The 16,858-nt window shown below is 39.2% G+C and overlaps 2 protein-coding genes across 3 annotated transcripts in view; both read right to left on the minus strand.

The window, feature by feature from the left end:
• Positions 1 to 4,707, minus strand: part of st3gal5 (ST3 beta-galactoside alpha-2,3-sialyltransferase 5) — a 57,478-nt gene extending 52,771 nt beyond the window's left edge. Inside the window, exon 1 of one of the 2 annotated variants that reach the window (XM_061979567.2) lies at positions 158 to 4,514. The gene's annotated coding sequence lies outside the window, so the exon portion shown is untranslated. Of the gene's footprint in view, positions 1 to 157; positions 4,515 to 4,550 lie in introns of those variants that run through there. The other variant, XM_061979566.1, reaches the window with a different exon arrangement.
• Positions 4,708 to 7,792: 3,085 nt separating this feature from the next.
• polr1a (RNA polymerase I subunit A) overlaps positions 7,793 to 16,858 on the minus strand; it is a 76,243-nt gene continuing 67,177 nt past the window's right edge. The window contains exons 28-37 of the mRNA XM_061979562.2: positions 15,823 to 15,990; positions 15,593 to 15,728; positions 15,311 to 15,471; positions 14,868 to 14,997; positions 13,842 to 13,943; positions 13,180 to 13,461; positions 12,882 to 13,082; positions 10,004 to 10,121; positions 8,684 to 8,848; positions 7,793 to 8,601 (exon numbers count right to left, since the gene is read on the minus strand). Coding sequence (XP_061835546.1) covers positions 8,501 to 8,601; positions 8,684 to 8,848; positions 10,004 to 10,121; positions 12,882 to 13,082; positions 13,180 to 13,461; positions 13,842 to 13,943; positions 14,868 to 14,997; positions 15,311 to 15,471; positions 15,593 to 15,728; positions 15,823 to 15,990 — 1,564 coding nt within the window. The 3' untranslated portion in view covers positions 7,793 to 8,500. The remainder of the gene's footprint in view (positions 8,602 to 8,683; positions 8,849 to 10,003; positions 10,122 to 12,881; positions 13,083 to 13,179; positions 13,462 to 13,841; positions 13,944 to 14,867; positions 14,998 to 15,310; positions 15,472 to 15,592; positions 15,729 to 15,822; positions 15,991 to 16,858) is intronic.

Consider the following 16,858-nt stretch of genomic DNA (forward strand, 5'->3'; position numbering starts at 1 on the left):
CTGGATGCATTTAACTATGCGTACACACAACTTGGACTTAAAATAAGTGCAAAGAAAATAAGTACTCTTCCAACCATCGCCAAAGGACGTCATTCGGCAACCACCAGCAATAAAGATAGAAAAAGTTGCTCTTGAAAATGTAGAAAGCTTCACATACCTTGGTAGTATGTCTTCAAATGCTAACATTGATGCAGAAGTCAATCACAGAATCAGGTAAGCTGCTGCAGCCTTTGGAAAGCTTGAGACTCGAGTGTTCCAAAATTGTGATATCAGACTACATACAAAAATCTAAGTGTTCAGAGCAATTGTTATAAGAACTTTGTTATATGGTTTGGAGGCATGGACAGCATTTCAAAGACATATCACAGCACTTGAAAGGTTTCAACAGCGATGCCTATGCCAGATGATGAATATTAAGTGGCAAGATATGAGAACTGAGATAGGCTCCAGCACCCCCCGCGGAGGGATAAGCGATAGAAAATGGATGGATGGAAGATGTGAGAACAAACATCAGTGTACCATGCTTCCCAGTCTAGTAGAGAGTACAATTGTTAAAAACCAACTACGATGGACGGGGCATGTTGTACGGATGAATGACGAAAGACTGTCAAATCAGATGTACTGTCAGCTGAATGAAGGGAACAGAAATGTTGGTGGGCAGAGAAAATGTTACATGGATCGTTTAAAAAAACACACTGAAACAATGTGAAATAGATACTACATACTGGGAAGACCTAGCAAAAGACAGAATAACATGGACAGCTGCAGTCGGTGAAGGAGTGACAAAGTATGAGGAGAAAAGAACATCTATGATACTTGAAACAAGGAGGAGGAGACTGGATAGAAGAGTCATGCCAAAATATATATTATCACCTGGCCTGATCTGTCCCATATGTGGCAGAAATTTCAAAGCTCATATTGGCCTGTATAGTCACTACAGAGCACATCATTCTGAGGGACGATGGACCCCTATCTTCTAACAAGAAGTGGAGCCAGCGAGCGATGTGGACTTTGATAGTTTTTTTCACCTGGGATTGTATTTTGTCTGTTCACTCACCAATCCAGCTTGCACTGTTGGATGTACAGTTTTCCTGTGACCTTTCCGCACTCTGTTTCTTTTGTACATTTGGACAATAAATTTCCACTTAACTGCACGCGACCTGCTGTCTCCTGCTTTTTATGACCACAACCTCCACTAGGAAGAGCAAATCTTACGTCACTAATACTAGCTATTGCTTTCATCCATGAAGTGCCAATAAAATCGTAATGTTTCTAATTTCATTACGATTTTGGCAATTCAAAGATGAAGTGCCAATACAATTTCACAATTTTAAAAACCCTGTTTCTAGAGTCCCATTACATTGCAAATTTGGGTGTATTTTGAAAGGTTTAGAGGCAAATATACAAGTGATCATGATATTTTTTTTTTTTTTTTTTTTTTAATCGAATGAAGTTGATTAATACACTCTTAAGACAAATATTTTTGAACGATTTAACCATTCATCATCAACAAGACATTACTGCTTGCCTCGACCTCACTTCCTTCGACACTTAAAGTAATTTAAAGAGAGGATTAGAGGCACATCATGTCTTTATATCTGACGGGTCCACAAATCAACCATTAATCCGTGAAAGACAATGTTGGATTTATTTGTGCATCACTAAGTAACGTATTTGATTGACATGAGTGCCGTGCTTATTTAGCTGTATAGGTCCCTGTTGCTCAGCAATGTTTGCTAGCGATATCAAGATTCAGTATATGCTGTTGAGCCTATGAGATATTTATTTATTAAATTTATAAATACTATCAAGGATATTTTCTTGATGCTAACAAATATTACCAAAGATGCTATAATGTGGTCATCCGTGTCGAATAAAGCATTTTGCTTTCCTGCACAACAACAACAAAGCTTTTAGCTATTGTTATGAAAATCAAGAAAGACAATCACAAGATGTATTACTAGGACTTAACATGGTGTTAGTTTATTTGCACAACCAGGTTTTTGTAGTTATATTTAGGCATAGCAACGACATAATAACACAAACTAATGCGTCTCTTGTCCTTTCTTTACGTTTAGTTCTGCTATCAAATACTACTAATATAGTAGAGAATAAACTAAATTACATCAGAGGAAGTTTCTAAAACAAATCAAATGTTCAAACAAAAATTTTACAAAGTGATCACTGCAGACACGAGCATGGTCCAATTGTATTCCACAAAATGATGAAAGTGATACATTTAAAAAACATTTATTTGGAAGTGCTTTCGTTTTTTTGCCCTGTCTTTATTACTTTTATGAACGACTTATTTTGGAACTCTGTGAAAGCTCTTTCCTATCTCTCTATTTGAACGATCAGAACACCCAAGAACATAACAGCAATACGGCATTTTCTGCACAAACTATACACTCACTTGTTTTAATGATACTCTCACGCTGGTTGACCATCAAGTGAATTAATGGACCATCTATACAAGATCAGGTGCCCCTCAAGAGTAAAGACAAGGATACCATTTTGGAGACAATCAAAGAAATCAATGAGCGGTGGACAAGTGAATTAAGCCGCAAAGAAGAAAAACGGACGTGACGTCATAAGCAACCAACCTATTACTTGTGTTCCGTCACGTGACTTTTTTTTGGAAGTGAAAACCAGTGTTGGTCAACCAAGCCAAGATGGCTGTTGTGCAGCAAGAAGCTCGCAAACTCTCAGTGTACGCAAGAGGCTTCCTGCAAGAAGCATTGGATTAGATCCCTTTACTCTTATGAAAAAAATCGAGGATTATCCGTTGGTGCAGTTCCCAAACATATCAAACTATCGTGTGCTTCAGACATTATTCTACACGACAAAACAGATCAAAACTCGGAAAACCATGGATGCCTTCAACTTGTTTGTGTGTGACTGGGTCAAGGTAATTGGTATCATAATACTCTCCTGGATAAATAGGCATCAATCATCGGCCTACCCACACCCAACATTTCAGACTTAAACCACAGGTCCATCACCCGACTGGCAAAAACAATAGTCCAGGATATCACTCACCCACTACACCAATACATCATCCCACTACCATCAGGGCGCAGGTACAGAACTATCAAATTCCGGAGGGCCCGCCTCAGGAAAAGCCTTATCCCTGCAGCTATAGGCGCCCTTACTGACAATTCTGTAAATGTGTGTTAGTCATGTATGATGTCTTTTTGTTATTATTTTTTTTTGTGTGATGTGTAATGTCTAGTGTTTAAATGTACGGCAGTGACAATGAATTTCCCCAAGGGGACCAATAAATCTAAATCTAAATCATTTTTGCTTGGGAAAGGTTGCAATTCATGATTAAACTTCGCTTCTTGCTAGGACTCGTCCATATAAGCAATCTACGACGATACAACACGCAACAGCTGTAACCCGTGACTGCATATCCATTTAAGTAACTAACAATTACTGAATCATCAATATTTGATTTTTGTCCTGTTGTCATATGTACTCTGACACATTTGTGTACAAAATAAACGAGAGGAGACATAGAAAAACCTTTTCTGACAAAGTATTGACCCTGACTTTCTGGTTTCGGTTTGTTAAAAATTCAAATACAAATAATATCAAGATAATATTTCAATGGGAAATGCAGCTGAGATAGGCTCCAGCACCTCCCGCGACTCCGAAAGGGACAAGCGGTAGAAAATGGATACTAAACGTTAAAACTACATCAAACAAACCTTTAACAAAGTGATCACTGCAAACTTGTACGTTCTTCGACTCAGTTGCTCCCTTACTTGGACTGTGTGCCACTTTTCTTGATTACCTCTGGAGGAACTCTGAAGTAACGTTGATCCTTTTTGCGATTTACACGGTTCGTACAGCCAAAAACAATACAGGCATTAGAGCATTTTTCTTCGAGGAAGACTTAATGGCACCTAATGCCCATTGAGAACGGACGCTAGCTTGACCACCACGCATATTTAACGAGCCGGGCGTGACGTCATGTAAATCGAAGCAGTTGGCAATGTGCAATTTACACCAGCACTTTAGACAATTGTGAATGAGAACTTTGCACAACATTAGCGCAACATTCTATGGTCACTTAATTGTTGGCCTGTCATTAACAACTTGGCTTGTTGTTTAATGTTTTTTTGTTTGTTTTTTGATTGTATTGTACATTCTATTAATATTGTTTTGTTGTTGTGCTGTTTATTGACGCTGTCCTGTTCTTACGTGTTTGGCATTAATTGCCGCGAGGACGACAGGTGGAAAGCCACTGGCTATCAATCGTACAATAATGCATATTTACACTTGTGTGGTTATCAACATGTACTCTCCGTTTTAAATAATAATATAGTCAAGTCAACTATATTCTGAGCTGTTAAGGCGTTGCCACATTAATACGATTAATAACAAACTTGTCTTATGCTCAAGTGACATCACAGAAATTATCCAGTTTCTTTGTCCTTATGAACGTTTATTTCCCTGCTTAAGAGATAGACGCCTAACCAGTGTAGTCTACCCTGATTTTAGAGTATTCTTACGACAAATTATTGTCTTTTGGTCGTTATACTTACGTATCAAAGTTTGAGTGAATCCTTCTATCTCATCGTGACATGTCTCTTCCGCCTTCACGCAACTTGTTTTCTGGAGTGTGCGCGACTCGCCTTATCTTCTTCTTCGCGCCTTTCCGGCACTACAAGCACCATGTTGTGTGTTGCCGCCCCAATCAGGAGCTGTGTGCCACTGCATTGTGGTAATTAACCCAACATTTATCTTATAAAATAGCTTCGTTTTTTCAGAAATTGAATTATGTCAAATTTCTCCTCCCTTACCATCTCCCTGTAGTTTCCTAGTCTGGAATTTATAAATCCCATTTTGTTCATTTCTACGATTGTGAAGTTCGGCATCGAGCAACCATGACAATCAAAGATTAGCGTCATTTCCGTTCTTTTAAAATAAAAACACCGGAAATTAGACACAATGTATTCTCATTAATCCAAAAAACATGGAATCATAAGTTCAAACTGTGCTGTAGAACAGTGATTTTCAACCACTGTGCCGTGGCACACTCGTGTACAGTGAGATGAATTACCATGAATTGATTAACGTGGACCCCGATTTAAACAAATTGAAAAACTTATTCGGGTGCTACCATTTAGTGGTCAATTGTACGGAATATGTACTGTACTGTGCAATCTACTAATACAAGTCTCAATCAATCAAAAATATATTGCTTGGTGTGCCGTGAAAGATTATGTAATTTCACCTCAGTGGGTTAAAACATTTTTTTGCAAACCAGTATTATCCGCAAATGTGGTTGTTGAGTATCTGTGCTGTCTAGAGCAGTGTTTTTCAACCAGTGTGCCGCGGCACACTAGTGTGCCGTGAGATACAGTCTGGTGTGCCGTGGGCATACTTGCCAACCCTCCCGTATTTTCCGGGAGACTCCCGAAATTCAGCGCCTCTCCCGAAAACCTCCCGGGACAATTTTTCTCCCGAAAATCTCCCGAAATTCAGGCGGAGCTGGAGGCCGCGCCCCCTCCAGCTCCATGCGGACCTGAGTCCGCTTTCTTACAATATAAAGAAGTAAAGCAGTCCGTCTGCCGTAAACAGCAATGTTGTGACACTCTTAAACAGGACAATACTGCCATCTAGTGCATTTGATGAAAGCACTTTTGTGCGTGCCACACAGCAATGCATAATCAGAGAGGGTGTTCAGCATGGTTAGAAAGATAGTGACAGAGAATAGAACAAGGATTAACTCAACAATGAGTAGATGAGTGTTATGTGTGTGTATATGTGTAAATAAATGAACACTGAAATTCAAGTATTTCTTTTATATATGTATATATATATATATATATATATATATATCCATCCATCCATTTTCTACCGCTTATTCCCTTCGGGGTCGCGGGGATATATATATATATATATATATAATATATATATATATATATGAAATACTTGACTTGGTGAATTCTCGCTGTAAATATACTCCTCCCCTCTTAACCACGCCCCCGCCCCAACCACGCCCCCCGCACCAACCTCCCGAAATTGGAGGTCTCAAGGTTGGCAAGTATGGCTGTGGGAGATCATCTAGTTTCACTTATTTGGGTTAAAATTATTTTTTGCAAACCAGTAATTATAGTCTGCACATTATGTGTTGTTGTTAAGTCTAGAGCTGTCTAGAGCTCGGCAGAGTAACCGTGTAATACTCTTCCATATCAGTAGGTGGCAGCCGGTAGCTAATTGTTTTGTAGATGTCGGGAACAGCGGGAGGCAGGGTGAAGGTAAAAAGGTGTCTAATGCTTAAACCAAAAATAAACAAAAGGTGAGTGCCCCTAAGAAAAGGCATTGAAGCTTAGGGAAAGCTATGCAAAAGAAAACTAAAACTGAACTGGCTACAAAGTAAACAAAAACAGAATGCTGGACGACAGCAAAGACGTACTGTGAAGCAAAGACGGCGTCCACAAAGTACATCCGAACATGACATGACAATCAACAATGTCCCCACAAAGAAGGATAAAAACAACTGAGATATTCTTGATTGCTAAAACAAAGCAGGTGTGGGGAATAGCGGTCAAGGAAGACATGAAACTGCTACAGGAAAATACCAAAAAAAGAGAAAAAGCCACCAAATTAAGAGCGCAAGACAAGAACTAAAACACTACACACAGGAAAACAGCAACAAACTAAAAATAAGTCAGGGCGTGATGTGACAGGTGGTGACAGTACACCTACTTTGAGACAAGAGCAACATTGATGCACGCTTGGTTTTGCTTTAAACTCATACCCAACAATTGACTTTAAACTTTTTACTGTCAACTGTGTTTCGTTTTTTAATGATTTCTCCTGGTGGTGTGCCTCCGAATTTTTTCAACGCAAAAAATGTGCCTTGGCTCAAAATACGTTGAAAAACACTGGTCTAGAGCTTGGCAGAGTAACCATGTAATACTCTTCCACATCAGTAGGTGGCAGCAGGTAGCTAATTGCTTTGTAGATGTCGTGATCGACGACGATGGTTTGCAGGTAATAAGGTATCTAACGCTTAAACCAGAAATAAACAAAAGGCGAGTGCCGCTAAGAATAGGCATTGAAGCTTAGGGATGGCTATGCAAAATGAAGCTAAAACTGAACTGGCTGCAAAGTAAACAAAAACAGAATGCTGGACGACAGCAAAGACTTACTGCGTATGGAGCAGACGGTATCCACAAAGTACATCCGTACATGCCATGACAATCAACACCAAATTGGAGCTAAAGACAAAAACTAACACTACACACAGGAAAACACCAAAAAACTCTAAGTCACGGCATGATGTGACAGGTTGTGATAGTACACCTACTTTGAGACGAGCTATAGTGATGCATAGTTGGTTATGGTTTGAATTCATATTCAACAATTCCGCGAACGACTTTTTACTGTCAATATCGGCTGCTGAGTTTCATTTTTTAATGTTTTTTCCTGGGAACGCCTCGGGATCCCCCGGGAGGAGCTGGACCAAGTGGCTGGGGAGAGGCAAGTCTGGGCTTCCCTGCTTAGGCTGCTGCCCCCGCGACCTGACTTCAGATAAGCAGAAGAAGATGGATGGATGGATGGATGGATGGATGTTTTCTGCTGGTGGTGTGCCTCTGGATTTTTTCAATGGGAAAAAAAAAAAGTGTCTTGGCTCAGAAAAAGTTGAAAAACACTGCTGTAAAAGCACAATTTGTGATTCTGTGTTCTTTTATATTGCACTAACATTGTAGCTCAACTATTATTCTTTGTAACATTTATTTTCATTGCTTATTTCAACCCACACAAAGGGAATACACTTTTTTTTTTACCAGAGCAACAACATGCTGGTACACACAACTTTTGTTTTCAAAAAACAATATATTTCAAGTGCAGTTTTTTTAAAGTCATTATTCAAGCTTTGACAAAAATAAATGATCTTGTTTAATTTGTATGACTGGAAACATTTAAAATTGTACTGTACTGAAGAAGCCGGTCTCTACTCAAACTGTAGTCATTGTCTTTCTGCTATTTTGTAGTAATGTATCAAAATGTGTAATGTCTGAATTAAAGAGTTGTAAAAATACTTAAGAGTTCAAGCAAATAATCTTTGACCCCATGGTGAGCTACTCAATCTAATGTTTAAATACCTCTGCTGTAGTTCATTTGTTTTTTTTACCCAATAATATGAAACAAAAGTACAATAAGTATGTTTTTCATCATGTGAAATGAAAATAGTTAATATTTTTTATAAAAATTACTTTAGTATGTTTTCTCTTACATTGTACTGATTGTTCATAATTTATTTTATTTATGGACAAATAAAACATGATGCCACAATCTCATTCACCTTAAAAAAGCAGGTAATGTCAAGGGAAGTGAAAATGGTTGGAAATATTGCTTTACATTTTGAAAGAAGTGTTTTTCCAGTTTTCTATCAAAAATAAAAATGGCAATATTTGGAGGCACGTGCTTTGCACACTCTGAGAGCCTAAATATACAATAATTGCACACTACGGCGTCGCCTCTACTGCAGAGGTTGCTTGAGCTCAAAAAGTCCAGTTCCCCCTTTGACGATTTTTCCAACCACGAGGCAGGCTGATGGCGACGTGAGCTGTTCATGAAAACCTGAAACACAAAAAACAGCCATAATCAACTGCTAGTTCAGAGGTCTTTACAACATTGAGCTTTGCCAATTGTCATCGCTCACCCATCATGGTGGCCTGTTTGAGAAACTTGTAGCTAGTCTCAAAAGTCATCTGCTGCAGGGGGGAGGAGTTGGACCTGATGGCGTGGCGGTTCAATGGCTTATACACCCCCTCAAAACACATGTAGTCTGCTACCAGCGACAGATGTCTTGGGTCCACCTCAATACCTGGAGGCAGATGGAAATGTAAAAATCTGTGTTTTCCATACATTTGACACTGCTTGCCCTCGCTCATAAACACATTATAACGCACCTGGTCTGCCAGAGTATAAATAGACGGAGCAGGAGAGATCGGAGTTTAATGTTAGGAGTTATATTTAGCGAGTAGCAACACCCTTTTACATACTTTTAAAAAAAAGCAACAAGCCTATGCTTAATTAATACTATTGATCAGTCAGAATCATGGTATTATGTTGGCCTAGCTAAACCAGAATATATTACACAGCCCCATAATACATTTGTTATTCTCATACAGTATTGTTATTTAATTTATTATCAATAGTGTGATTAAATATTAGCACTTACACTGTAGTGGCACTTAATACATTTTTCTTATTTTCTTTTTCTTCTAGCCATGGGCTCTCTTTTGTTTAGAGTCGGAGGTGTTTGTTTACATTGCTCTAAATGAAAACATAAACATTGCTTCTGTAGCAATCAGTGCTTAATAAATAAAAAAAAAGCAGCAACTAGCGACAAATCTAGTTAAAACTTAGCGATGGACATAAAAGCAAGTACCGGTATTCATCCATCCATTTCCTACCGCTGGTCGCGGGGGGTGCTGGAGCCTATCCCAGCTGCACACGGGCGGAAGGCGGGATACACCCTGGACAAGTCGCCACCTCATCGCAGGGCCAACACAGACAGACAACATTCACACTCACACACTCGGGCCAATTTAGTGTTGCCAATCAACCTATCCCCAGGTTCATCTCTTTGGAAGTGGAGGGAAGCCGGGGTACCCGGGGGACCCACGCAGTCACGGGGAGAACATGCAAAATCCACACAGAAATTTCCCAAAACCATGACCTTCGTAATGTGAGGCATATGTACTACTAACGCGTCCACCATGCTGCCATAAAAGCAAGTATTACTCTTCTAAATGAACAGTAGGTGCTGTAGACCTCTCCCCATCCAAAAGTAGTCAGGGTATTCAGTCTAGTTTGTGATATTAAAAAACAAAACACAAAGATAAGACAAAAACAAAAAAATATTTGTATTGATTATTACACCATTACGTCAACCCCCCCTTTCACCACAAATAGACTACAGCTCTGTGGGAAACACTGGCAACGCAGAAGGTGTTACAGGGTGTTTTATACGTACCATAGACAGCAAAAACATCTTTGATTTCCTTCTCGATAACTTTGAGAGCCACTTCTATCCCATAGGTGTTCGCCATGGCGTGGACCTCATTGGAGTACAGCCTGTTGATGTCCAAGACCTAGAGGGACAGAGTCACACAAAAAAATATAACCACCAAATCCTGTCAATAGTACTTTGTTTACATAGTCATCCCTCACACGACAGAGCAGTGTCAAGTGCACCAGAAAAACCAGGCCCACATTTTCTGCCTTCACAATAAAATTGCTGTCTAACTGCGCTGTCAGAATGAGACTCCCAGAAGAATGGCTTACATATTCATTCATCCATACGGTTATTATTTTGCACTTGCAGAAACAATACCTTAGTGCATTTTGCAGTGATTGAATGTTGCAATACCGTTTTACTTTGACTTGCAATTCCTTTCCTGTTTCAAAATTACACTTTTTGAAACTTTGGAGGGAGTTTAAACTGCCTAAAGGTGTTTATAGTAAAGACAAAAAACAAAGTACATTTCAATTTGTAACATAGTTGAGACATTTTCAATATTCATGTGTAGATCGAATCCAATGGTAATTACCGGTTATCGATTTAAAACTTTATGTATCGGAATCAAATCAATTGGCCATGATACCGAGCCCTAAAGTAACCACTAGTGGTTTGGCAAACAGCAAACAGTATCCTTTAATGCAGATTTTTTTATTTTTTCAGTCAAAAAGCTCATATTTAACGGACTTACATTAAAGTGCAGTTTGAATATGAGTTGTAAAATAGGGTGTGCTATCAACAAAAACAAGTTGAATGATCATTTCATGAAAAAAAAAAAAGTTGTTATTCACAAACTATAAAATATTTTGAACATAAATTGTTTAGTAACAAGTGAAATGTTTATAGTACTTGTTATATCGGCAAACATAAACAAAATATGTGATTATAAAATATTTGGATTAAAAATTTATTTTTTCTTCGGATTAATTGGTAAACACAATCTCTAAATCTAAACCAAAAATTCAGTCGCAAATTCTGTTCCTAATGAGGGCAGAATTTTAAGTTTGATTTTTCACTCGTGAGTTGCCTGCAACAATGAAACATAATCTAGAATAGAATGGAGTTGCTGCTTCTTCAAAAGGCATTCTGGCCATATCTAATTGTTGTTTTCCTCGGGGCTCCACTTACACAGACGTGAGGGGAAGAGGCACAACAACGATTGGACATTACGTTACGTCGTGGTGCGGAAACCGGGGTCCAAGAAAGGCATATTGTCTCGTGCAGGCTGGACTGTCAGTCCGGTATTTTACAGAGTACCGTTAAACCCCAAGATCTAATATTAAAAACTTGAAAATTATCTGTCTAAGGTACACTCATAGCATTAAAGATAAAATAACTTATATCTCCCATTCATCCCAATCAATTATGAGTTACTGTGGAAAGAATGTAATTACCGGTAATCAAAATTAAATATTTTTATCGTTTGACAGGCCTATGTATTACAGTACAGTATTTGTCTTATTTTCCATCATGTGTGGTGATCCCTATAAATATTCACCAATGCCGACAGAGCCATTGTTCGCATGTCTGTTTTTAATGATAATAGGAGGGTGAAACAGTTCATCTTCAATGACCTCTCCACATTGGTGAGCCTTTGATGGAAGCGAGATCGAACAACAGCGACAGAACTTGGCACCGCATAATGCTAATAACACGGTTAATGTCGGCGATAATCAGGTTGACCAAGTTTTGGCAGAGCAACTTACGCCCATGGTTACCGCACATGGAACCCCAGTCCTAACTGAGAATTTAGATAGGATGTTATTACCGATAAGTAATTCACCAAGTGACCGTGTTGGAGGCCTAAATGCAAGCAACGGCAATTTGACTATACCTCCAGCTCCTGGCAAGTAGAAAGCACTCAAGGCTACTAAATTGGGTGAAATGAGTGGAACTAAATGAATTTTATTTCATGTCCAGAGGCCACTTTAATTATGTTAAAAACAGTATTTAGAGGGTCGATTTACTAATAAGACTTTTACTTAGCAAAAATACTGAATATTTACAACAGTCAAATCTGTAACCAGTTAGATGCCATAAACAATGGATAACTTTATTACAGTAGTCACCAACCATTTCGAACCCAAGTTCCCAGCCAAAAACCAAAGCAAGATTTACCCCTGCATCAACTATGTTTTATATATATTTATTTTAATTAAAAGTTATGTGTTATTATTGCCTGATATCCAAATGTTTTTTTCATTGTGCTTCTTGCAGTTTTTCCAATTATTTCTGGTGTTTTTTTTTGTAATGTCCCTAAGGGCCAATGACAAACGAGTCACGGGCCACAGATGCACTTGGGGCAATCCTGCTGTATAAGCTAACTGTTTATGGCCACTATATTCTTAGTACTGTCGTAAATGTGTTCATTGTATGGTCACAAATGGGATGAGAGTCACATGGTTGTCTTACGTCAGCACGGGAAATAATAAAATCAGCTGTTAACCTGGCAGGTTTTTCTGTGACAAAGAGGGGTTAAACACCAGACACCAGATAGTTTGAGATGTCTGGGAACGCGACCGGCGGATAATACTTGATATCACTCGACAAATCTTTTTTAATTAAGTAAATGGATCCCATTGCATAATTCGATTTTTTGCTCATATCTGCATTTTGCAGGAAGATCTAGGGCCCTTGTCTACTCAGAGAGTTTGCGTGCTGCTTGCTGCACAACAGCAATCTTGGCTTGGTTGACCACCACTGGGTTTCACTTCCAGCAAGACACATGACGGAATACTAGCAATTGAAACGAACTGCGTCATTTTTAACTTGTTTAAATTCTTGTGTGTTTACAGTCCCAGCAGTTTGGATAAACTAAGATAGGGATACGTACATCACTATGCTTAAACATTTCATGCATGTTGATGCCCTCAGTGTTGAGACAAGTCTCTTTTGCTCCAGTCTTTGTCATGGTTTCACTCAGCAGGCAGCGGGTCAGGCCCTTGGTTTCCATGATTACAGCGTTCTCGGCCAGCGTTGAAAGCACTGAGGTCAGGTCAAAGTGCACTTTATTCAGTGGTAAAGCCAAATCAACCTGTGACAACAGGAAAAGTCAATTCGATTTAAGACATGAAGAGGTTTTGTGTTTAGAGCTAGCTAGTTAAAACTAGTTCAGCACAGTGCAAACTTACCTCACACCACATTTCATGAAGAGAGTCATAGCGGTAGCCCTCTATTGCCGGGCTGGAACTCAGCACAGCTTTGACTCTCATGTCATCCATGCGCTCCTCTTCTCTCTTACTTCTTGTTTGCTTCTTTTTAGTAGACATTCCCACATCTGTAGACTGCGTTTGGGACTCCTCCACACCATTCTCCAGATTCTCCTGCACCTCTGCTTCCTCCTCCTCCTCCTCCCCCAGATCGTCCTTCTCTTCACCCTCCTCATCACCTTCTTCCTCGCTTTCATAATCAACCTAAAAAGAAAAAGACATGAGTGCAGGCTGTAGGCTTGCGTTAGCTTGCATTTAGTCTTTTTAGGCCTGAACATTTGTGCTGCAATCACTGGACTAATAAAAAAGAAAAGTGCAGAATCCTGACAAGCCAAGTCAGTGAATTCATACTATTGTACCGTAGAAATTGTGCATTATTATGCATCAATGTAGCATCTAAAACGAGGTATAATGAATTTCATATGCCGAGGGCCAATAACAAAAAAATGCAGTCCAACAATGGCCTCTGATCGAGTGTGGCTGTTACATTGGACAACTGATAAAGGCCCCTTCAGAAATTGTATATCCCAAGAACACGACTATGATGACAGTGGAGGTGTTTAGTATGAAATTCATCCTCTTACTTCTTCTTCTTGTTTGTCTTTTCTTTTAGCATCGGAAGCGTCAGCGTCTCCTTCATTGCCCTGGTCATCAACAATCTCGTCTTCCTCCCCATCACCGTCCGCCTGAAACAAGGCAACAAGTACAGACAAAAAGTGTTCGATGAAACACACAAAATATAAATTTCAAGTCTTTCTCTATCTGATGTTGGTCCGATACCAGCAAATTATCAGCACCTGCACGCATTATATCGGTTTGCATTCAAATTTACAATATAAGAGATCCGATACAAGCAGTCTTGCAGAGTGTGTGTTTACGTGTGCAAAGCTGTACAGCCAGTTAACATCTAAATGTCCTCTAATAAGCACTCAAGGTTGGTCTTTTCTTGGATTTTAGTCAAGTAATTTACAAAAGGTAATATGGTGAGCTATAGGTTACTATGAACTAGCAGTTACACAACAGCTCAGCACACAATAGCACGCAAGCTAGACATACGCAATAAGTGTCCTTAATTCAATAATATTACTGTCTAAAATACACCATTTGTTAATGCAAACAAGTATCAAATAACTATACCGGTAGTTGCATATTACATACACATACAAAGTACTCAAGGCAGAAGCGTACTAAAAGGTATTCAGTAACAAATGTGTCTGCATCATTCATCTTATTGCATCATGAGCTTAACTTAATTATTGCGGCCACTTAGTGTCACCAAAAGAACAATTACCACTCCACTTACACTTAAAGACGGCATAAGTCCATTCCGGAGGGTAATAATAAATAGGGTAGTGTTTTTCAAACCTACCCTTGTTCTGTTTGACCAATTTCACTTGATCAAACCTTTTAGGACACTACAAAGAAATACAAGTATGTACCGCTGATACCGCATTGGATCAATATTGGTATTGACCAATATTTAAGGCTACAACATCGTATCGGACAATTAAAAAGTTGTATCAGGACATTCATCCATCCATTTCCTACGGCTTGTCCCTTATGGGGCCGCGGGGGATGCTGGAACCTTATCACCCCTAATAAATATGTACCCCTGCTGCAGCAGTCGCTCCGTCGCCATCATCGTCTCTGTCCCTGGCAGAGGCCTTCCTCGACTCCACAGTGATGGACGCCAACTTGGCGCTACGTTTCTTAATGGCTTCAAGAAGAAGTCGGAAAAACCTGAGGAAAAATACCATGACAGTCATCATTAATATTATTGGCCTAGATCACAGGTGTCCAAACTTATTCCACCTATTGAGCGTACATAAAAACTGAAGGATGTGGGGGACCACTTGGGTATTTTACATGCAGTAAAGATGATACATTGTATTATAAGATATATCATCTTTGTGTTGTAGTGACAAAGCAAAAAATATATCTCAGGAATTTTTAAATCATGTTACAAGCCAACAAGCAAACATGTAGTTGCTCACAAATGGCTTTACTTTGGTCACCCCCGGTCTCGATAGAAGGGTTTTAATAAATAATAAACCTAGTTTCCATGTAGTGGAGGATCTGATGGGGTGATAGCAGCTTATCTTCAGAGTAATGGTCAGGAGGAAGGAAGCTGAAAGTGATCTTAAATGTTCGCATCTTTGAGTGAAGGCTGCTCTCAATGCGCAGCATTTCTATCACATCCACCTTCTGCAGCACCTGCAGGCACAATCAACATCAAAGAAGGCACAAGACCAGAGTTAGTGCAACACAAACCAATGACCGGTCAATGACAATATGGATTTCAGTCGGTCAAAGACAAAAGAGCAGTTGATCTTACCTCCGCCAAACAGACCCTGGTAAGTTTCCTGCGGAGTTTCTGGACTTTTTTCAAGGCCTTCTTGTTGTTTAGCACTGGAACGCTCATCATGGGAGTCTTGATCTTGGCGCTCGCCACCATCAGGATCTCTCTCAGCCTGTGAAACATCCATATTCATCAATTTCATTGATTCGTGGTATAAATAACATTAGTGTGAAGACATTATTGTAGCCAATAGAAAATGAGTTTACCGAGGTATTCCCAGTGTGACGTTCATCTCTCCTCTGCCAGCAAAGTGGAAGGTGTTGAGTGTCATTTGGGTAGAAGGCTCACCGATCGACTGAGCTGCTAACAGACCCACCGCCTCCCCTGGATCACACAGTGACCTCTGCCATTTGTACTGCAACAGCTGTTTGAGTCTGACGACAAAGAAAACAAGGCACTGAACAAGCTGTCAGGTACCGTAATTAGTTTCTTTCATTTTGTTTTATTTCCTGTCCAGCCCTCATATTTTTGTTTACACTTCCTGTTTTCCTCCATTTTCCAAAATTTTTGTCTGAGCGCTGGCTCCCTTAGCTGTCCCTGACTGTCAATCAGAATGCTTCTTATGGTCTGTCCTCTGGACAAAGGTGGATTATTTTTGCTTTGTACATTGACGTGCTGCATAGGTTTCCCCATAGGCTTCTTGTGCCTGGTTGCTTTTTTGTGCAATTCCTTGAAACACTACTTTTGTGTTTTCAAAACAGCACATTTGTCAATATAAACAAGTATCCAATAATTCTAGTTGCATATTACTACATATAGTTATACAAAAGTCTCCAAGGTAAATGCCTATATTGTTGTGGCACAAAGTGCAACCAAATTTTTTTTAATTTTTTTTTGTCATAAAGAAATACAATCATGTGTGCTTACGGACTGTATCCCTGCAGACTGTATTGATCATATATAATATACCGGTAATGTAGGAACCAGAAATATTAATAACAGAAAGAAACAACCCTTTTGTGCAAATGGGTGAGGGAGGTTTTTTGGGTTGGTGCACTAATTGTAAGTGTATCTTGTGTTTTTTGTGTTGATTTAATAAAAAATAAAAATAAATATATATATATATATATATATATTTATTTTTTATTTATTTTTTGTGCGGTCGGTACCAATTGATCCACGGACCGGTACCACTGCACTAGACCGATCATTTTCAGATGTAATCTGTAATATTTCCACCTGAATGAATGCTTTTGATATTCCGGACATCACGTTGTACAAGTTAATGGCCTTCATATTGCT

Source organism: Nerophis lumbriciformis, linkage group LG19, assembly GCF_033978685.3.
Source record: "Nerophis lumbriciformis linkage group LG19, RoL_Nlum_v2.1, whole genome shotgun sequence".
In the NCBI taxonomy this organism is placed as follows: domain Eukaryota; kingdom Metazoa; phylum Chordata; class Actinopteri; order Syngnathiformes; family Syngnathidae; genus Nerophis; species Nerophis lumbriciformis.